This window comes from Nerophis lumbriciformis, linkage group LG02 (genome assembly GCF_033978685.3).
Source record: "Nerophis lumbriciformis linkage group LG02, RoL_Nlum_v2.1, whole genome shotgun sequence".
NCBI lineage: Eukaryota > Metazoa > Chordata > Actinopteri > Syngnathiformes > Syngnathidae > Nerophis > Nerophis lumbriciformis.
Window position 1 is genome coordinate 19032501 of NC_084549.2, and position 23865 is coordinate 19056365.

At 39.9% G+C, this 23865-nt stretch overlaps 1 protein-coding gene across 1 annotated transcript in view; it reads left to right on the forward strand.

The window, feature by feature from the left end:
- paox (polyamine oxidase) overlaps nucleotides 1-22944 on the forward strand; it is a 23970-nt gene extending 1026 nt beyond the window's left edge. Inside the window, exons 2-10 of the mRNA XM_061951885.1 lie at nucleotides 7972-8148; nucleotides 10335-10465; nucleotides 10536-10723; nucleotides 12501-12682; nucleotides 15684-15853; nucleotides 16009-16094; nucleotides 22213-22325; nucleotides 22390-22544; nucleotides 22610-22944. Of these exons, the coding sequence (XP_061807869.1) occupies nucleotides 7972-8148; nucleotides 10335-10465; nucleotides 10536-10723; nucleotides 12501-12682; nucleotides 15684-15853; nucleotides 16009-16094; nucleotides 22213-22325; nucleotides 22390-22544; nucleotides 22610-22759 (1352 nt within the window). The 3' untranslated portion in view covers nucleotides 22760-22944. The remainder of the gene's footprint in view (nucleotides 1-7971; nucleotides 8149-10334; nucleotides 10466-10535; nucleotides 10724-12500; nucleotides 12683-15683; nucleotides 15854-16008; nucleotides 16095-22212; nucleotides 22326-22389; nucleotides 22545-22609) is intronic.
- Nucleotides 22945-23865: the final 921 nt, after the last annotated feature.

Consider the following 23865-nt stretch of genomic DNA (forward strand, 5'->3'; position numbering starts at 1 on the left):
TAAATGTGTGTTTGTTAAGAATTTGTTTGTTAAAGATTGATCAATACCTATTTATGAGGATTTATCAAAATATAAAAGAAATATACCTGAACAGAACACTCATGATGGTTACACCAAAAAGTAACGCTATGAATCGCGTTTTTACAAGTTTTTGGGGCATTTTTATGCTATTTCCAAGCATCTCCTTTTTATTATCGTTGATTTTAAATGGTCAAACTAATGCATGTTATATATGCATGCCCTAGTAAACAAAAAAAAGTCATTTACAAACCCCGTTTCTATATGAGTTGGGAAATTGTGTTAGATGTAAATATAAACGGAATACAATGATTTGCAAATCATTTTCAACCCATATTCAGTTGAATATGCTACAAAGACAACATATTTGATGTTCAAACTGATAAACTTTTTTTTTTTGCAAATAATTATTAACTTTAGAATTTGATGCCAGCAACACGTGACAAAGAAGTTGGGAAAGGTGGCAATAAATACTGATAAAGTTGAGTAATGCTCATCAAACACTTATTTGGAACATCCCACGGGTGAACAGGCAAATTGGGAACAGGTGGGTGCCATGATTGGGTATAAAAGTAGATTCCATGAAATGCTCAGTCATTCACAAACAAGGATGGGGCGAGGGTCACCACTTTGTCAACAAATGCGTGAGCTAATTGTTGAACAGTTTAAGAAAAACCTTTCTCAACCAGCTATTGCAAGGAATTTAGGGATTTCACCATCTACGGTCCGTAATATCATCAAAGGGTTCAGAGAATCTGGAGAAATCACTGCACGTAAGCAGCTAACCCCGTGACCTTCGATCCCTCAGGCTGTACTGCATCAACAAGCGACATCGGTGTGTAAAGGATATCACCACATGGGCTCAGGAACACTTCAGAAACTCACTGTCAGTAACTACAGTTGGTTGCTACATCTGTAAGTGCAAGTTAAAACTCTCCTGTGCAAGGCGAAAACCGTTTATCAACAACACCCAGAAACGCCGTCGGCTTCGCTGGGCCTGAGCTCATCTAAGATGGACTGATACAAAATGGAAAAGTGTTCTGTGGTCTGACGAGTCCACATTTCAAATTGTTTTTGGAAACTGTGGACGTCGTGTCCTCCGGACCAAAGAGGAAAAGAACCATCCAGATTGTTATAGGCGCAAAGTGTAAAAGCCAGCATCTGTGATGGTATGGGGGTGTATTAGTGCCTAAGACATGGGTAACTTACACATTTGTGAAGGCGCCATTAATGCTGAAAGGTACATACAGGTTTTGGAGCAACATATGTTGCCATCCAAGCAACGTTACCATGGACGCCCCTGCTTATTTCAGCAAGACAATGCCAAGCCATGTGTTACATCAACATGGCTTCATAGTAAAAGAGTGCGGGTACTAGACTGACCTGCCTGTAGTCCAGACCTGTCTCCCATTGAAAATGTGTGGCGCATTATGAAGCCTAAAATACCACAACGGAGACCCCCGGACTGTTGAACAACTTAAGCTGTACATCAAGCAAGAATGGGAAAGAATTCCACCTGAGAAGCTTAAAAAATGTGTCTCCTCAGTTCCTAAACGTTTACTGAGTGTTGTTAAAAGGAAAGACCATGTAACACAGTGGTGAACATGCCCTTTCCCAACTACTTTGGCACGTGTTGCAGCCATGAAATTCTAAGTTAATTATTATTTGCAAAAAAAAAATAAAGTTAATGAGTTTGAACATCAAATATCTTGTCTTTGTAGTACATTCAATTGAATTTGGGTTGAAAATGATTTGCAAATCATTGTATTCCGTTTATATTTACATCTAACACAATTTCCCAACTCATATGGAAACGGGGTTTGTATTTTGATTGTTACATTTTGAAGTACCTTTGTGCAGGTGGGTGCGAATGTACCCATTACCAGAGCTGTACACACACACACACACATATATATATATATATATATATATATATATATATATATATATATATATATATATATATATATATATATGTATATATATATGTATATATATGTATATATATATGTATATATATATATACATACATATATATATATATATATATATATATATATATATATATATATATATATATATATATATATACATATATGTATATATATATATATGTGTGTGTGTATATATATATATATGTATATATATATATATATATATATATATATATATATATATATATATAGAGTCATGGTCAAAAGTTTACATATACTTGTAAAGAACATAATGCCATGGCTGTCTTGAGTTTCCATTACTTTCTACAACTCTTATTTTTTTGTGATAGAGTGATTGGAGCGCATACTTCAAAACATTCATGAAGTTTGGTTCTTTAATTTATTTATTATGGGTCTACTGAAAATGTGACCAAATCTGCTGGGTCAAAAATATTGTTGTATGTTTGTTGGTCGTGTCACTCTCCCAGGACAGAGTGACTGTTTGCTGCGTGATGAGCCAAGAAGACGCCAAAGAGGAATCGTCTAACAAACAGCTTTATTTTGTTTCAGCGAGCTTCGGACTAGAGCTGGAGCTCTAGGAGAAGAAGTATGCCGAATCTCTTCATTCTGCTGTCCTGTTGGAACACTTGTGTTTGAATACCATTTCTAATAGACCCCCTCTCCTCAATTTTTGTTTCATCTGACCACAGAACTTTCCTCCAGAAGGTCTTATCTTTGTCCATGTGATGTCAGATGAAACAAAAATTGAGTTGTTTGGCCACAATACCCAGCCTTTAATCCCAGAAACACCATTCCTCCCGTCAAGCATGGTGGTGGTAGTATTATGCTCCAAGCCTGTTTTGCAGCCAATGGAGCTGGTGCTTTACAGAGAGTAAATGCGACAATAAAAAAGGAGGATTACCTCCAAATTCTTCAGGACAACCTAAAATCATTAGCCCGGAGGTTGGGTCTTCGGCGCAGTTGAGTGTTCCAACAGGACAATGACCCCAAACACACGTCAAAAGTGGTAAAGGAATGGCTAAATCAGGCTAGAATTAAGGTTTTAGAATGCCCTTCCCAAAGTCCTGATAGGGGGGGAAAAGATGGATATCCCAATTGATGTGTCCGTTACTGTCCATTTACACTCAATCACACTATCCGTTTCAATACATTCGTAATTCTTCAAACGGATACCAAACCAGTCGTGTGGACAATGCTGAAGAAACAAGTCCATGTCAGAAAACCAACAAATTTAGCTGAACTGCACCAATTTTGTCAAGAGGAGTGGTCAAGAATTCAACCAGAAGCTTGTGGATGGCTACCAAAAGCGCCTTATTGCAGTGAAACTTGCCAAGGGACATGTAACCAAATATGTATACTTTTGACCCAGCAGATTTGGTCACATTTTCACTAGACCCATAATAATTTCATAAAAGAACCAAACTCCATGAATGTTTTTTTGTGACAAACAAGTATGTGCTCCAATCACTCTATCACAAAAAATAAGAGTTGTACAAATAATTGGAAATTCAAGACAGCCATGACATTATTGTCTTTATGAGTGTATGTAAACTTTTGACTCTATATACGTTAGGTCAGTAAAAAACACAATGGCAATTTCATTCCTACAAGCCTGTTTTGCAGGTTTTACTGCTCTACAGGGGAGTTTATTGAAGTGTCTGTGGTTGTTACATATATATAGGGTACATTACATGGGGGTGTGGCCATTGTTACACAGTAGTGCCTTGCTTCTGTGCTGGCATGTTGAGACCAGTTTGTTTAATGTGGACATTCTGGGGTGGTATATAATTTGAAAAAAAATATTTCAGGCACAGGTTACATCTTTTAGCTGCACTGTTGTATGATGAGCTGGATGCGACAATTCGGCATGTAATGGCGTGATCAATTTTATTGTCTTTAAGAGTCCATATGTATTTGCTCAGCTCTGTGGAGTTCTTGAGTTGGGGCCTACGGAATGATGCTGTGTGACTGTTGTAACAGGTTTTAAAGGTGTTTTCTGTGAGTCCAATATATGTCTCTGTGTTGTCTCGGTGTCCGTGCGGGTGACGCTGGCTTGGTAAACAACTGATGTTTTTAAACAGTTTCCGTTAAGTGGGCAATTAAGCCTTTGTCTGCAATTGCAGTTATCTGTGGAGTTAGAGTCGTTAGCGGTTGCTTGTCTGTGTGTGCTCGGAATCTTTTTGTTGTGTGAGTCAATGGTTTGTTTGATATTCATCATGCAGCCGCAGCTAAGTTTCAAGGTGTTCCTGTTAAATATCTTCCAGAGTACATATTTTTGGGGGAAGTGCTGTCAGGCTTGTCACTGACAGTTTGGTTATGTTTTAGTTTGTTTTATTTCCTGTCAGCGCTTTTACTTTTGTTCAGTTTCCTGCTTGTCTACCTGAGCGCTGTTTCCCCTCAGCTGCGGCTGATTGGCAGCTGGCCACACCTGGTGTCAATCAGCCGGATGCTATTTAGACCTGCCTTGCCCTCCAGTCAGTGGTGAAGTATTGTTTGATGTAAACTGCAAGCTGTATGCTGTGGACTGTTTGCTGTATCCTGTATGCTGATAACTGTTTGCAGCTTACTGTCCTCAAGTTCCTTGTTTACTGTTTGCTGGTTTCTTGTTCCCTGTTTCCAGTTTGCCTGTTCCTGGTTACTGGTTTGTGTTTTTTCTGAATTTTGGACATTAAATTATGTTTTCCTGCACTAAGCCTGCCATCTCTGCATCTTGGGTTCGTCACCACCAATTCGTGACAAGTGCCTGTCAATGAGTGCAAGAAATTTGCGTCTAATGTTCATGCTGACGTTTTTGCTGAATGGGGGGTTGTACCAAAGTATGTTGTCCCGTTTTCTGTTTTTTCTTGTTTTAGTTGCTGGTGGGTCGTCATATTGGAGGGTGTATTGGATACCAATTGGAGGGTGTATACACCCTCCAATTGGTATCCAATACACCCTCCAATATGACCCAATGATGTCAGCCAGCTTGAAAAAAATTATTTACATGTTTGATATACTTTATTTTAGGGTTCCTCACGAGGAAAACTTTCAATGTATTAAAATCCATAAGTTGCTATAGAATTTTATAAAATTGAGTGGTGGTGAGTTAATGTGATTTAGTGAACCTGTTTGAGTCCAGAAATGTGAAATCATTAGAAACAAAATGTTTTCCATCCATCCATTTTTTTTTTACCGCAGAGGGGCTGGAGCCTATCCCAGCTGCACATGGGCGGAAGGCAGGGTGCACACTGGACAAGTCGCCAACTCATCGCAGGGCCAACACAGACAGAAAAGCATTGACAATCGCATTCACACATTCGGGCCAATTTAGTGTCGCCAATCAAGGAAAACCCACGCTAGTGCAGATTAGCAGTGATAGGCTCAAATTTCTTCACCAAGTTGGCGACACGCTCAGTCATGTTGTTGATAGGGTTGTCCCGATACCAATATTTTGGTACTGGTACCAAAATGTATTTTGATACTTTTCTAAAAAGGAGACCCAAAAACATAGCATTATTGGCTTTATTTGAACAAAAAATATTATGGTACATTAAACATATGTTTCTAATTGCAATTTTGTCCTGAAATAAAACAGTGAACATACGAGACAACTTTTCTTTTAGTAGTAAGTAAGCAAACAAAGGCTCCTAATTTAGCTGCTGACGTATGCATTAACATATTGTGTCATTTTCCATTCTATTATTGTGTCAAAATTATTAAGGACAAGTGGTAGAAAATGAATTATTAATCTACTTGTTCATTTACTGTTAATATCTGCTTACTTTGTCTTTTAACATGTTCTATCTACACTTCTGGTAAAATGTAATAATCACTTATTCTTCTGTTGTTTAATACTTTACATTAGTTTTAGATGATACCACAAATTTGGGTATCAATCCGATACTAAGTCGTTACAGGATCATACATTGGTCATATTCAAAGTCCTCATGTGTCCAGGGACATATTTCCTGAGTTTATAAACATAATATAAACTTGAAAAAACGAAAAATGATTTTGTGATGCTTAAAAAATATCGATGTAATCATAGTAGTATCGACTGGATACGCCCCTGTACTTGGTATCATTACAGTGGATGTCAGGTGTAGATCCACCAATGGCGTTTGTTTACATTGTGACGCCGGTGAGCTAGGGTGTGTAGTGAAGCATGTTTACTTATTCCTCGTCCTGCAGGGATGATACTTGTAAGAAACTTACTTTATTTGTCACCATGGAGACGAGGATTAGTGATTTAGAAGTAGCTCCAACACTGCCGACTGCGGCTGGACGTTAGCTGCTAGCTAGCTAGCCATGTCTTAAAGCACCTCTTCCTGAGGGCGTTTCAGTGTTATAGCTTCACCTTTATCGTCAGCTTTTAAGCCAAAATGCATCCGTTCTCCCTTTCCTGTCTACACACTGTGTCTGCTTGTAAGTACTCTGTGATTATGCACTGCCGAACATGCTACTCTACTCGTAAAACCAGCAATGTCACAACGTGACGACGACGCACTGTCATGCCCGTTAAAAAAAAAGTAGGGCGGGGACCAGTACTTTTTAGACGCGGTATAGTACCGAATATGATTCATTAGTATCACGGTACTAAACTAGTACCGGTATATTGTACAACCCTAGTTGTTGATGGTTTCTTTTAGGATTGTCCGATAATATCGGACTGCCGATATTATCGGCAGATAAATGCTTTAAAATGTAATATCGGAAATTATCGGTATCGGTTTTAAAATTATCGGTATCAGTTTCTAAAAGTAAAATGTATGACTTTTTAAAACACCGCTGTGTACACGGACGTAGGGAGAAGTACAGAGCGCCAATACACCTTGAAGGCACTGTCTTTGCGCGCCGGCCAAGTCACATAATATCTACGGCTTTTGACACACTCACAAGTGATTGCAATGCATACTTGAGCAACAGCCATACAAGTCACACTGAGGATGGCCGTTTAAAAAACTTTAACACTGTTACAATTATGCGCCACACTGTGAACCCACACCAAACAAGAATGACAAACACATTTCGGGAGAACATCCGCACCGTAACACAACATAAACAAAACAGAACAAATACCCAGAACCCCTCGCAGCACTAACTCTTCCGGGATCCTACGATATACACCCCGCCCACCCCCCACCCCCACCTCAACCCCAACCCCCTCAACCTCCTAATGCTCTCTCAGGATGAGCATGTCCCAAATTCCAAGTTGCTGTTTTGAGGCATGTTAAAAAAAAATAATGCACTTTGTGACTTCAATAATAAATATGGCAGTGCCATGTTGGCACTTTTTTCCATAACTTGACTTGAAGTTGTTCTCTTAGTTTGGAAAACCTTGTTACATTGTTTAATGCATCCAGTGGGGCATCACAACAAAATTAGGCATAATAATGTGTTAATTCCACGACTGTATATATCAGTATGGGTTGATATCGGTGTGGGTAATTAAGAGTTGGACAATATCGGAATATCGGCAAAAAAGCCATTATCGGACATCTCTAGTTTATTTCTTTAATTCAATGAATATCATCCACTTCTTCCTCTCAACATTGTCCTTCACCCTCACTTTCTTCCTTCCCATGGTTGGAAAACAACATTATGTCCATCTCTATGTAGCTGTACAGTAGGTAATGCGAGCAACTGAGACCGGATGTTTTGGGCGAATCTTACTGGGTTGACTGTGACATTAGTTACCAACTAATTGTGGAGATGTCTGTGATTTAAACTTTTGCCTGTGACTATTAGCAGAGAGACAGCTCTTTTCTCAAAATTCTCTTAAATTGAGGTACAACTGTATCAACATTACAGCTTTTTCACTTAACATTGTCCCTTTGTGCTTTATTTATTCCAGTTCCACTGTTTTTTCTTGTTGTTTATTTAATTTCCGCCATTGGCCGCAAAAAGGCCCAGATTAAACCGTACTTATCGAAGACATTAGTTAATCATGTAACAATTGTGTAATAATTAAAGTGTAGAAGAAACACAACCTCGACTTGGATACATTTTCTGTCTGTAGGTGATAACATAATAGAGATCGGTGCAAACTGGATCCACGGGCCATCCGAGGAGAACCCAGTGTTTTTATTGGCTCGACAATATGGACTGCTGGATCCAGGGTCCCTCAAGCCAGAGAACCAAGCCATGGACACCGGGGGACATCCTCCCTGGGTGCCCAATGTCTTCACCAGCTCAGGTGACTTTGATTCTAGTACTAAAATGTGTGACATACTTTTTTTTTTAAATGTTCAGCTCATTCATGACACATTTGTTTTTGTTTTATTTTTTTATGGGGACATTTTTCACAGCAATGATAATTGTTTTCAATTCCACACATTCTAGTCATCCTGGACAGTCAAACCAACAATTTGCCAAACTTCAAACACTTCCCTATTTTTTCAATATCACTGTTCCAACCTTTTTTCTTACTACTTCATCCACATTTTCACCTATTTCAACCCTTTCTCCCTCAAACCTTTCCAGTTATTCAGGGTATTCAGACTATCTAATTATTGTGTGCAAAAAAAATTGCAGATTTTGCCACTTTCCTATACCAATCAATCATCAATCAATGAAAGTTTATTTATGTTTAGTTAAGTGTCTCAAAGGGCTGCACAAGCCACAACGACATCCTCGGCTCAGATCCCACATCAGGGCAAGAAAAAACTCAACCCAATGGGATACAGTGAGAAACCTTGGAGGGGACTGCAGATGTGGGGACCCTCCCTGGGCAACCGGTGCAATGGACGTCGAGTGGATCTAGTTAATAGTGTGAGGGTCCAGTCCATAGTGGGGCCAACAGGAGATCATCTTGAGTGGAGACAAGTCAGCAGCGCAGCGACGTCCCCAACTGATGCACAGATGAGTGGTCCACCCCGGGTCCTGACTTTGAAAAGCTGGCGCCTCATCTGTGGTCACCTAATTGCCTCTCCACGCAGGAGAGGGGGGCAGAGCAGAAGAGAGATGGCAGATCAACTGGTCTAAAAGGGGGGGTCTATTTAAAGGCTAGTGTATACAAATGAGTTTTAAGATGGGACTTGAATGCTTCTACTGAGGTAGCATCTCTAACTGTTACCGGTAGGGCATTCCACTTACGGTATATCACTTATTGCAGTAGTTCTTAACCTTGTTGGAGGTACCAAACCCCACCAGTTTCATATGCGCATTCACCGAACCCTTCTTTAGTGAAAAATATTTTTTTTTTTTTTTTTTTTTCAAATTCAAGACAAAGTTACATGTTTTTGGTAACACTTTAGTATGGGGAACATATTCTAAGTAATAAAGACTTAATTTAGAGTTTTTTGGACACTAGGGGAACATATTCTAAGTAACAAAGACTTAATTTAGAGTTATTTGGTTAGGGTTAGGGTTAGACTAGAGGGTTAGGGCCAGGGTTAGAGGGTTAGGGTTATAATAGGGCCATGCCGAATAAGGCATTAATAAGTACTTAATAATGACTAGTTAAGAGCCAATATGTTACTAATTTGCATGTTAATAAGCAACTAATTACGGTAATGGTGAATATGTTCCCCATACTAAAGTGTTACCATGTTTTTTTACTGGTGCACAAAATGAACCGTGCATGAACATCACCTTGTTCAAAGAACAAAACCAACACAGTGCATAAACTCACAACAAATTACACACCTGCAAATCAGTCTGACTTCTGCTAGGGTTCGATCGAACCCAGGTTAAGAACCACTGACTTATTGTCTATCAAAAAGTGCTATCACTTCCAGCTTTCTCAACCAATTTTTAAAATTGCTTCTTGACAATGTTAGCCAATTGCTAGCATGCTAATTTTATCATGCTAGCTTTTAGCAGATTTTTCCTAGGATACACCTCAGAGTCAAGTATTTTGTAACTTGACATATGCTATTTGTTAGCATGTTAGCTTACTAGCTAATTTTACAGGTATACACCCCAGTTTAAAATATATTCCTACTTCACATATGTTAACTGCTAGCATGCTAATGTTAGCCTCCGTGCTAACAGGTGTTATCTTTTTCAGCTCATTTTTTGCAGGTATACATCTCTGAGTGAAATAGTTTGCTACTTCACACATGCTGTTAGCATGCGAGCTTTTCAGCAAGTTTTGCAAGTACACACTTCAGAGTGAAATATGTTGTTATTTCACACTTGTATTGAACTTATAGCACGCTAACTTTAGCATCTTGGTATGCTAGCTTTTTTTTCAAATGTTGTTGGTACATTACTCAGGAGTCCTAGATTTCATTACGATGCTATCTGGTTAGCATGCTAACTGTTAGCATTTCAGTACAGCTTGGGCTTTGCAGCATTCACACGCAATTTGTACCGAAATGGCATTTTCTAGTTAGAATTGTGATCTTATACAGTATTTATGTTTTTTTTTAATCAAAGGTCGCAAGTTAAGCCTTGAGGATGTGTATCCTGCCAAGGAGATGTTTGATGAGCTGCTGAATGAGAGCTCAGAGTTTCAGGAGAGAGGAGGAGAACCTTGGCCCACCGTGGGTCAATTTATCCGTGCAGAGGTATGACCATCAATCACATCAGTCTTTTACCACAGCAATAGACCGTAACATTTGTCTTGTTTCGACGCAGGTGCTACGAAGAGCAGCCGACAAGTGGAAAATAACCGATGCAGCCACAATATCTTTATTACGGTGCATGATCAGCACCATTTTGAAGGTGGAATGTTCTGTTAATGGAACTCACAGCATGGATGACCTCGGCTTGGGTGCTTATGGCCTCTATAAAACTACGCTGGGACTTGATTGCACCTTGCCAGGGTTTGTAGTTCAACTTGTAATACAACTTTTAATAATCCAACTTGCAACAGTATATTATTAGTCTTTAAACACAGTAGACCAGGGGTGTCAAACGTACGGCCCGGAGGCCATATCAGGCCCGCGAACAGGTTTAATCCGGCCTACGGCCCACAAAATAAGTTTAAGTATGACATGAGCTGCAATTTGTTAATGAAAGAAACTGCTGTTCTAAATGTAAATTGTAGTTAGATTTCCATGCAGCGCTCGCAGTTTGTTGACGGCAAAATGTGCACCCTGAACTCCATTGTAAAAACGTGTGTTTCCACATTTGTTGTTTGTTCTATTTTATTTTATGATTAAATCTACCATGTTCACATTGGTTACGTTTGTAGTTATGTTACCTTTAATTCGGCTATCAGGGTGTCATTTTGATCATTGTTTTGATTATATTATAATTGTAATATTTGAATAGAGATGTCCGATAATGGCTTTTTTGCCGATATCCGATATTCCGATATTGTCCAACTCTTAATTACCGATTCCCATATCAACCGATACCGATATATACAGTCGTGGAATTAACACATTATTATGCCTAATTTTGTTGTGATGCCCCGCTGGATGCATTAAACAATGTAATAAGGTTTTCCAAAATAAATCAACTTAAGTTATGGAAACAAATGCCAACATGGCACTGCCATATTTATTATTGAAGTCACAAAGTGCATTATTTTTTTTAACATGCCTCAAAACAGCAGCTTGGAATTTGGGACATGCTCTCCCTGAGAGAGCATGAGGAGGTTGAGGTGGGCGGGGTTGAGGTGGGGGGGGGAGGGTAGCGGGGGGTGTATATTGTAGCGTCCCGGAAGAGTTAGTGCTGCAAGGGGTTCTGGGTATTTGTCCTGTTGTGTTTATGTTGTATTACAGTGCGGATGTTCTCCCGAAATGTGTTTGTCATTCTTGTTTGGTGTGGGTTCACAGTGTGGCGCACATTTGTAACAGTGTTAAAGTTGTTTATACGGCCACCCTCAGTGTGACCTGTATGGCTGTTGACCAATGTTGCCTTGCATTCACTTGTGTGTGTGAAAAGCCATAGATATTATGTGCCTGGGCCGGCACGCAAAGGCAGTGTCTTTAAGGTTAATTGGCGCGCTGTACTTCTCCCTACATCCGTGTACACAGCGGCGTTTTAAAAAGTCATGAATCTTACTTTTTGAAACCGATACCGATCATTTTGAAACCGATACCGATAATTTCCGATATTACATTTTAAAGCATTTATCGGCCGATAATATCGGCAGTCCGATATTATCGGACATCTCTAATTATAATTGTAATATTTGAATGATGGTAAGTGAATGTGTTGTGGCAGTTGTGGATGTCACCAAAGTGGTGGTTTGAGGAAACACTCTGTTGCTTTTCCGAACACGTCTTTAATGAACTGCCAACATGATAATGCTGAACAGGAAGTGCTTGAAGTTTAATGGCTTTGTAAAAACATTTGAGACATAGTCTAAGTTCATGGTGTTTTGGAAACGGCACCAATTTTCCACTAATTTGAAGTGTTTTGCCAAGAGGATTATTTGTCATGTGTACATTTTCAGAATGTGCTTGTTCTATTTTTGGTCAAAGAAAACAATTTTGAAGTTGTCTTTATTTTTAAGTTATCATGCCATGATTTTACCAGTCCGGCCCGCGTGGGAATAGAATTTCCTCCATGCGGCCCCTAGGATAAAATGAGTTTGACACCCCTGCAGTAGACTATTCATCTTATGTTGTATTTTCTGCCTTATTCCAGTGGTTATGAAGGTCTCCTGAGAAACCTGATGTCTGAGCTCCCCGCTGATCTGGTGACCTACAATAAGCCAGTGCGCTGCATCCACTGGAACAACACAGAGAAGACAGACACACACCTGACTGTGGAGTGCGAAGACGGGGAGAGGGTGGCTGCTGATCATGTGATCGTGACGGTGCCTCTAGGTATGATGGCGTGTAGAAGAGTGCACTACTAGTAGTCTTCGATCAGCTCCTATGTGGTCTTAAAAAGCTTCTTTCAAAGAGTCACTATTGTCACTGCACACATTGTGCAATGACATCAGGCACAAAAAGTACAAATACAGATACAAAACAATATTTTTCACATCCCTGGCAGTTTGAGTATTTGTTAGTTAAAACAGTTGTGTAAACATTGCGGTCTTGCACAAATATGAGAATTAATACTTCAGGGCAATAAATACATAAAAACTGTTCTTAAATCGGTTTGTTCTGGATCTTAATGTCTTATAACCCTACCGACTTTACAAGCACAGTAGTCTCCCATTGAAAACAACTTAATTATTGCTTGCCCTCCCCCCCAACAGCACCATTTTAATATGTAACATACATTTTAGATAAGATATTTTGTATAAAAACAATACAATAGAATGTACTACTAACAACTACAGTAGTTTTATGAAGTTAAGGTACAGCATTTACAGTGAGAATGGACTTCTAGGGTATCTCCTTCCAGCTGCTTCTCCGTCAAACACACCATCAGCAGCTTTTTCATATTTTAATGGAAGAATGTCCACTGTTTCGATATTATTTTAACGTCGACATATTCTGCTTCAGTATGGTGCAGACTGGCAGTGATACGCTGGAATTGCTTCGCCAAGTCGGCAACATGCTCGGTAATGTTTTTGATGATTTTTATCTTTAATTCAATGAATATCCTGTGCTTCTTCTTCTCAGCACTGTCCTTCACACTCACCTACTTACTTGCCATGGTTAGAAAAACAAAGTTATGTCTATCTCTAGCTTTAAGCTAATGCTAGGGAGTAAGACCAGATGTTTTGAGCAGATCTTAAGAGGTTTAATGTTACATTTGCTACGCCAACTAATGGCAGGGATGCTTGTAACTGAAATGTTTGCTTGCAACTTATAACATAACAGTTAGCCGAGAGACAGCTCTTATATCAAAACACTCTTAAGTTGAGGTGCCACCGTATAGGCTGGCACTTGACGTTGTCAAACTAATAATAATCTGATTGCTGGATGACATGTTGCTTTGTGAAAAACAAACGCTGTGGTTGTACAAACCCCAAAACCAGTGAAGTTGGAGCGTTGTGTAAATCGTAAATAAAAACTAAATACAATGATTTGCAAATCCTTTTCAACCTATATTTAATTGAATTGACTGCAAAGACAAAATACTTAACGTCGCTACGTCTGTAAGTGCAAGTTAAAACTCTACTATGCAAAGCGAAAGCCATTTATCAACAACACCCAGAAACGCTGCCGGCTTCGCTGGGCCCGAGCTCATCTAAGATGGACTGATGCAAAGTGGAAAAGTGTTCTGTGGTCTGACGAGTCCACATTTTAAATTGTTTTTGAAAACTGTGGACGTCATGTTCTCCGGACCAAAGAGGAAAAGAACCATCCGGATTGTTATAGACGCAAAGTTCAAAAGCCAGCATCTGTGATGGTATGGGGGTGTATCAGTGCCCAATACATGGGTAACTTACACATCTGTGAAGGCACCATTAATGCTGAAAGGTACATACAGGTTTTGGAGCAACATATGTTGCCATCCAAGTAACGTTATCATGGACGCCCCTGTTTATTTCAGCAAGACAATGACAAGCCACTTGTTACATCAACGTGGCTTCATAGTAAAAGAGTGCGGGTACTAGACTGGCCTGCTTGCAGTCCAGACCTGTCTCCCATTGAAAATGTGTGGCGCAATATGAAGCCTAAAATACGACAACAGAGAACCCGGACTGTTGAACAAATTAAGCTGTACATCAAGCAAGAATGGGAAAGAATTCCACTTGAAAAGCTTCAAAAATGGGTCTCCTCGGTTCCCAAACGTTTACTGAGTGTTGTTAATTAAAAAATGCCCCTGTGCCAACTTGTTTGCAATGTGTTGCTGCCATTAAATTCTAAGTTCATGATTATTTGCCAAAAAAAATTAAGTTTCTCAGTTCGCACATTAAATATCTTGTCTTTGCAGTCTATTCAATTGAATATAAGTTGAAAAGGATTTTCAAATCATTGTATTCTGTTTTTATTTACGATTTACACAACATGCCAACTTCACTGGTTTTGGGTTTTGCAATACAGTGGACCCTCGATTTAAGAACTCAATTTGTTCTTGAAAAGGGTTCGTAAATGAAAACATTTGTATAGTGAAGCACATGTCTCCAAAAGAAACAATGTAAATATAAATAACGGGTTCCAACTTCGACAAAAGTCCATATTTTAGCAAACGTTTGTACACTTTGAACACAATATCAAGTGCTACATAGTAGTGTATATCAAACTAACATAAGTTTCTTCATTAACAAGCCAAAACAATGACGATGACATACAAATCACAAAAATCCTCAATGCAAGCAGGCACAAAATGGCTGCCAGCGGGACACAATGAATGAACACACGGCTCGCACACTAAGGCACATTTGGCTCGGCACAAAAGCCCGTAAACCGAAAAGTTGGCCAATAGAGGGGTTCGTAAAAAACCCACAGGTGGATAAATGCCTTCTGTTCATTTTGCAGCTAGTTGCAGCTTTGATACTTGTTAGATGGACGCCATTCTGTGTCATTAAAGTTAAAGTTAAAGTACCAATGATTGTCACACACACACTAGGTGTGGCGAAATTATTCTCTGCATTTGACCCATCACCCTTGATCACCCCCTGGGAGGTGAGGGGAGCAGTGGGCAGCAGCGGTGGCTGCGCCCGGGAATCATTTTGGTGATTTAACCCCCAATTCCAACCCTTGATGCTGAGTGCCAAGCAGGGAGGTAATGGGTCCCATTTTTAAAGTCTTTGGTATGACTCGGCCGGGATTTGAACTCCCAACCTACCGATCTCAGGACGGACACTCTAACCACTAGGCCACTGAGTAGGTAAAAATGCCAGTGTAAAAAGCGCCATACTGTACTTTGTATTCCTTGTGAGTAAATCTTAATTTTAGTTTGTCCTTACTTGTCTTTATCCAGGCTACCTAAAGAAGCACTATTCCACACTGTTCCATCCTCCTCTTCCTTTACACAAGATGCACTCTGTACAGAGATTTGGCTTCGGCACCAACAATAAAATATTTGTGGAGTTCGATTCGCCATGGTGGGACGACGACTGCCAGGTCATCTACTTGGTGTGGGAGGATGAGGTGAGTTGTCACATCCAATATCACAGCTGTAGCTAAACAATGATAACAGAAAAGGTCATGTTGTGAGGAATATCTTTGAATCGCTGCCTTCTTTCACCCTCTGTAACGAAGCGTGGGCCACAATAAGTAAGAATAACACGTGTTTCACGGTTCAGGACGCCATAGTGGACCAGGTGCAGGATGTCCAGGGATCTTGGATAAAGAAATTATTTGGCTTCACTGTGGTAGAACCCACTGAAAGGTCAGCAGTCATTTGTGCATAAAACATGTTTTACCCGATCTGTGGGGGTGCTCAGTTTTGCGTGAAGAAGCGCATGTAAAATATCAATCAATGAGCTACAGGGCACTTCATTTTCAGTTTTAGTGTAAAGGTACAGTATCTCCTGTATTAAAAAACAAATATGGCATTTGTTTTTTCACCTGTAATATATATTAACATATCTCCTGTATGAAAAAAAATTCTTGGAGTATGCATTTTTTGCGTCTTGAGTAGGGATGTCCCGATCCAGGTTTTTGCACTTCCGATCCGATACCGATATTGTTTTTGCATTTCCGATCCGATACCGATACTGACCGATACCGATACTGACCGATACTGGCCTATCCGAGCATGTATTAAAGTTTAAAGTTATTTAGCCTACTTAGTTGTCAGAATCATGTTGAAAAGGGTTTTAGTACTCTTGATAACAACTAGCCAGCTGAATTAGGGGAGTTTGAATAATACACAATGGTTGGTAACAAAAAACTGACCTGTTTATTCAAGGATAAACACAAAATAGACAAAATTATACATGACAAACAGAAATGGCATCATTGAACTAGGGCTGGGCGATATGGCCTTTTTTTAATATTGCGATATTTTAAGGACATATTGCGATACACAATATATATCTCGATATTTTGCCTTAGCCTTGAATGAACACTTGATGCATATAATCACAGCAGTATGATGATTCTATGTGTTTTGATTGATTGATTGAGACTTTTATTAGTAGGTTGCACAGTGAAGTACATATTCCGTACAATTGACCACTAAATGGTAACACCCCAATAAGTTTTTCAACTTGTTTAAGTCGGGGTCCACTTAAATTGATTCATGATGCAGTTATATACTATCAGATATATACTATCATCATAATACAGTCATCACACAAGATAATCACATTGAATTATTTACATTATTTATAATCCAGGGTGTGGAGGGGGGCGCCGGATGTAAGTGTCAAAAAGACAGCCAAAAGAGTTTGATATGAGAATAAATCTAAAGTTAAAATATAGGGTAGAAATGCACCCATTTGCAGGAAATGTAGTCTTGATTTTCAACATTTTCTTTCAAGGCTTGCATGTCTACATTAAAACATTCTTCTTCATACTGCATTAATATAGGCTACTTTTAAACTTTCATGCAGAGAAGGAAATCACAACTAAAATAATCACTAATTTTTTCATACGGTGTTGATGTGGAAATTTTTGCCTCAGCATTTTGATGGTGTGGACGTGTGGCACCGAATCCGATCCAAATATCGGATCGGGACATCCCTAGTCTTGAGCGCAGTAAGTGCAGCCTCTCTCTAATGAGTGCACTTTCGGCGCTAAAGAAAAGTAGGTTTCATTGTAGATGCACTCCAGAGCTGCTTCTAAAATGCCCATAAAAAGTGCTACGTGTCTGCTGTATGTTTGCAAACATAGCAAAATGCCACAGGCATGAGCATGATAAAATGAATGTGTAGTTTATGATGCAGGGTCCCCATGGTGAAAGCCGCATAGACGTGCAAAAACTTATTTTAAATAAGGCGGTCTGCACTAGTTATGAATAGCACGTGCAATGTTAGTAGATCGCATGCAACACTACCACTAATAGTACACGCAATGTCTAGATTGCACGTGCTGTTTAACACGTGGTGTTTGGATCTTAGTGGACCGGGGATACAGTATTGTATAGCCATGGTAGAAAGCAGTGGCGGGCCGTACGTTTCCCACCTAGGCATTCAGTGATGTCCGACTTTAATGATTACCTCTCAAAATACCATAATTGATGTCACCACATGACCATTGCAGGAGAAATACTATAGAGAAACACATTTACGCCCTACTGAGCATTGAATCACCTTAACAGTGTACAAAATAGGTTTTTTTCTGGCGCATTTAAAAATCAATGAACCCGCATCAGCAATTAAAACATATCTTATATTATTTATTATGCAAAAAACATATTAAACGTGAAAAAAAAGCTAAATAAAATATTTGAACTCACAAGTTGTAGCACCCATTCGACGCCATAGAAGCCGGTGGTGCCGCTCGTAGTCGGTTGATTCGAATGGAAATGGCGAGCATTTCCCTATTTCATGGCCGGAACAGCTGAGCTAGCTTCCGGGGTTGGCCGACATCGTCTCACAGGATGTAGTTTCTTTTTAAATATCCTTCTTGAAAATGGCCTTGCAAATATATATCTGCCACCTAATCAACGTTTGTTCTCCTTCTTTGTGGGTTACGGCGCAACACTTCCTGCTTCCTGCTACCGTATTTTCCACACTATAAGGCGCACCTAAAAACCTCCAATTTTATAATTCGGTGCGCCTTATATATGGACCAATATTGAGCCACAACAAACTTAAACTTCATTTTCATAAAGTTTAGGTCTCGCAACTACGGTAAACAGCTGCCAACTTATTTTTCCCCCGTAGAAGAAGAAGCGCTTCTTCTACGGCTGCTTACCGTAGAAGAAGAAGCGCTTCTTCTTCTACGGTAAGCAGCCGCCAACTTCTTTTTCCCCCGTTGAAGAAGAAGAAGCTCACGGTGCATGCTGGGATATATGACTGCGCGAGGCGTGCCGTTTTGATTTCCATTTGTTTGTTTATGTAAAGACCCCAAAATGGCTCCTATTAAGAGACACACTTACGACGCAGAGTTTAAGCTTAAGACGATCAGTCAGGCTGTAGAACACGGGAATAGAGCAGCAGTGACACTGACTCCATTAATGACGACTTCGACGAGACGCCCAACTGTTTAATTCGGACACTGAAGAAGAAGAATTGGAGGGATTCGTGGATGAGGAATAACTTCATAAAGTGATCTTTACATGTTCATTTTGTGTGTTGTGTTGCGTGACATTAAAGGGGAACATTATCACCAGACCTATGTAAGCGTCAATATATACCTTGATGTTGCAGAAAAAAGACCATATATTTTTTTTACCGATTTCCGAACTCTAAATGGGTGAATTTTGGCAAATTAAACGCCTTTCTATTATTCGCTCTCGGAGCGATGACGTCACGTTGTGACGTCACATCGGGAAGCAATCCGCCATTTTCTCAAACACATTACAAACACCGAGTCAAATCAGCTCTGTTATTTTCCGTTTTTTCGACTGTTTTCCGTACCTTGGAGACATCATGCCTCGTCGGTGTGTTGTCGGAGGGTGTAACAACACGAACAGGGACGGATTCAAGTTGCACCAGTGGCCCAAAGATGCGAAAGTGGCAAGAAATTGGACGTTTGTTCCGCACACTTTACTGACGAAAGCTATGCTACGACAGAGATGGCAAGAATGTGTGGATATCCTACGACACTCAAAGCAGATGCATTTCCAACTGGACTGGACAGATCAGCTTTCAGGAAAAGAGAGCGGACGAGGGTATGTCTACAGAATATATTAATTGATGAAAACTGGGCGGTCTGCACTCTCAAAGTGCATGTTGTTGCCAAATGTATTTCATATGCTGTAAACCTAGTTCATAGTTGTTAGTTTCCTTTAATGCCAAACAAACACATACCAATCGTTGGTTAGAAGGCGATCGCCGAATTCGTCCTCGCTTTCTCCCGTGTCGCTGGCTGTCGTGTCGTTTTCGTCGGTTTCGCTTGCATACGGTTCAAACCGATATGGCTCAATAGCTTCAGTTTCTTCTTCAATTTCGTTTTCGCTACCTGCCTCCACACTACAACCACCCGTTTCAATACATGCGTAATCTGTTGAATCGCTTAAGCCGCTGAAATCCGAGTCTGAATCCGAGCTAATGTCGCTATAGCTTGCTGTTCTATCCGCCATGTTTGTTTGTATTGGCATCACTGTGCATACTTGTCAACCCTCCCGAATTTTCCGGGAGACTCCCGAAATTCAGCGCCTTTCCCGAAAACCTCCCAGGACAAATATTCTCCCGAAAATCTCCCGATTTTCAGCCGGAGCTGGAAGCCACGCCCCCTCCAGCTCCATGCGGACCTGAGTGAGGACAGCCTTTTTTCATGATGGGAGGACAACAGGGTGACAAGAACTAAATCATCCAGACTAGAGATAAATTGTAGTATTATGTTTATTTTACCTAAAAATAAATATATTTATTAATTTTTTTTTTTAAACTAAATACAGTTTTACTATATTTTGCTAAAAACATCAAAATTAATTGTATTTTTATTTGTATTTTTTCGTGACTCCTTATTACATCCAGCCATAGAATTATACTTTAAAAAAAAACATATTTGTAATAATTGATTTTAAAATATCATAATAATTCATTTAAAATGACCATATTTAATTATTAAAATAATTGCTTGTTTATCAACAACTTTAGCATTTTATTCATTACATTTTGAAACTCTCAGAAGCCAAGTTATGTTATATTCCTTAATATTTATTTATGCAAGTTTGAAGTATCAATTATTTATCTAAACACAGTTTTGTTTGCATATTTTCAGGATGTAGATTTTATATATATATATATATATATATATATATATATATATATATATATATATATATATATATATATATATGAAATACTTGACTTGGTGAATTCTAGCTGTCAATATACTCCTCCCCTCTTAACCACGCCCCCAACCACGCCCGGCCCCACCCCCGACCACGCCCCCACCCCCCACCTCCCGAAATCGGAGGTCTCAAGGTTGGCAAGTATGACTGTGTGACGTCACAGGAAAATGGACGGGTGTATATAACGATGGTTAAAATCAGGCACTTTGAAGCTTTTTTTAGGGATATTGCGTGATGGGTAAAATTTTTAAAAAAACTTCGAAAAATAAAATAAGCCACTGAGAACTGATTTTTAATGGTTTTAACCCTTCTGAAATGGTGATAATGTTCCCCTTTTTAATGTTTGATCAACGTTGAGTTATTGATATATTGTTATTGCTCTGCACTATTTCGAGTGTTACTATATTGTGATTGCACTAACGTTTGATTTACCGTAACAGTATCGCTGTTTTTTACGTGTTTATTGAATCAGGGAAAAGTTCCCCTCCACTATGTGATATAAATGTTGCACTACATGTTATACCTTGCTGTTGTTAAAAGATAAACAAAACACCACGTCACTGAATTTACCTCGGGGAAAATAATAAAACAGCTGTTTATTCATTTTGGGAGTGAACAGAGTTGTCAGAACGCTGGTTTGTAATCTATTAATAAAGTTTGACTGACCTATCTGACTGTTTTGTTGACATTCCCTTTAGCGCAGCTCCATCTAATGGATGCATAGGTGCGCCTTATAATCCGGTGCGCCTTATAGTGCGGAAAATACAGTAAGTTGCAACTTGTGAATGGATACTCACTTTGGAGTGACAAGTGAGTATCCATTCACAGTCTCGTTAACATCAGGCTACCTAGATAGGCTACTGTCAACAACTTGTGATCTGATTGGCTATCGCAACTGTCTCTCAACTCTATGTGTTCTTCAAATTCATCCACTCACAGTCCCAGTGAGTATCCAATCACAGGACGCGTAAACGTCACGTTCAACGTGAGGCCATCTAGAAGTCCTTACTGACAACAACTCGTCATCTGATTGGCTATCGCAATTATCTATCAACTGTATGTGCCCGATCACTTACAGTGCACGGATGCCCGCATTGTTGATTCTGAAGGCCCCGGGCAGATTTGGTACAGCATGGCTACATAAGCTAGCTGAATTCTGATTGGATACAAACTCTAACCTAAAAACAACAGCACTGGAACGAGCATAATATGACATGAAGAGAATATGAATACTTTTAGATATTTGGGGAAATTATATAAAAAAAGAATTATATCTATAATTATGATCATGATTTCTGGTTATGTTAGGCCAGCAGAGAAGGCCTTGCTGGCCCTGACGGCACACCACTGATAGAAAGTGAGTTAGTCAGGTGAGTTTCTATGTGTGAGGGTTATTTAGGAGTGTACAAAAGGGTTAAGAGGAAAGCTCTCAGACTATTTTCCACAAGATTTTGGTTGAACTCCAAATTATTTAAGGCTTCCGGGTGTTTCACTGTACATGGTTTTGATTGGACAATGACGGTGTTGAAAGTGCCTTAAACATTCTTGTTGCTGTTGCATACTTAGTTTACTGGATAAAAACTGAGATAACCCTCAGGTACGGCCATGTTTTATGTGGCTGGATCGCCGGGCATGAGTCCGAGTACATGGAGACTTTACCTGAGCAGGAGGTCCTGCACGCCGTCACCCAACTCGTCCGCATGTTTACAGGTGAATAGGTAGCTTTTATGGCTTTTTTTACACAAAGAGTTGACACTAACCGTGCGTGTTTTAGGCAACCCCATCATCAGCCCACGCAGAATCCTGCGCTCTCAATGGTTTAACAACCCCTGGACATGCGGATCGTACAGTTACCCTTCTAAAGGTTGCTCATTGCAAGACTTGGAGAACTTGATGGAGCCTCTGCCTTCGAAGCCATCACCGTCACAAGTTTGTGTACATTGCGGAATTTGTTTTCAAGTGTTCCCATTAACTTACACACATTTTGGTTGCAGCCCCTGCAGGTGTTGTTTGCCGGGGAGGCGACTCATCCTACCTACTACTCCACCGTCCATGGAGCCCTTCTCACTGGCCGGAGGGAAGCTGACAGGCTGGTGGCTCACTACTCTTCCAGTCAGCCACAGAATCTTATGGCGAAGCTTTAAAAAAAGTTAACGCCGCTCCGATTTGTCTGCTGTATTATGAATAGAATTATATTTTTAACTGATACAACATCCGTCATCTTTTTTAATCAGGGCCATACAAGCAATTCATGTCAGTTATTTGTCTAAATTAAGATGAATTGAGGTCCAACATTTAATGGGAAAGGGGAATAAAAGCAATACAGCCATTTGCATGTTCTTTGTACTTTATGGACTTCCCACATCATTCTTTAAAATCCCTGACTACATCTATTAATATGGTTATTTTTTAGATACTACATTTATTACAAGTCTTTTTTCCAAGATGGCTGGTGGTGGCAGGAGCTCTGTGCTCTCGTGTCATCCTTTTGTGTTCCTGATGTTTCCCTCTTCTTTTCATGTGGCACTTTCGTGACTTCTGCGGTGCTTTTTTGTGAACTTCTGGATCTGCCTCCCGGGAGCCTTTTGGCCATGGAGACCAGCTGCTGGGTCTCTGCCACACCAGAGTCCGTTTGGAGAGACTGGAGGAAATGCGGATGAAGAGACAGGGCTGCGGAGCTGGAGCTGAGTGCCGGGACGGACAAGCTTCACAGTGTCTTGGCTGAATGAGCAGGTATTCTTGGATGTATCCTTGCTCATCCATACGGACTGGACACTGGTGGAGAGTTAGTGGGCGGCCGAGGGTGGAGTCGGCTCTTGGTTGCTTTGTTGGGTCTGCTCCTGTCTCTGGCCATCACCCCCCCACCCCAGCAGATGATGGCATGGAACACCGCAGAGGCCACCACAGTGTATATGTATTTTTTCTTATTTACATTTGTGGCTGTGTAGAAAGGCTGGTTGCATCAGCTCTGCTCTTTTTTAATGTCATTTGTGTTCTTTGATGTTTCCCTCTTACACACATGTTTATGTGTGCTATAGCTATGAGTTTTTTTCCCCCTTGGCCTCAGTCTGAACCCCCTCTCCAGGGCATACTTGCCAACCTTGAGACCTCCAATTTCCGGAGGTGGGGAACCCGAACGGAATAAGCGGTAGTAAATGAATGGATGGATATATATATATATATATATATATATATATATAAACAAAAGAAATACTTGAATTTCAGTGTTCATTTATTTACACATATACAC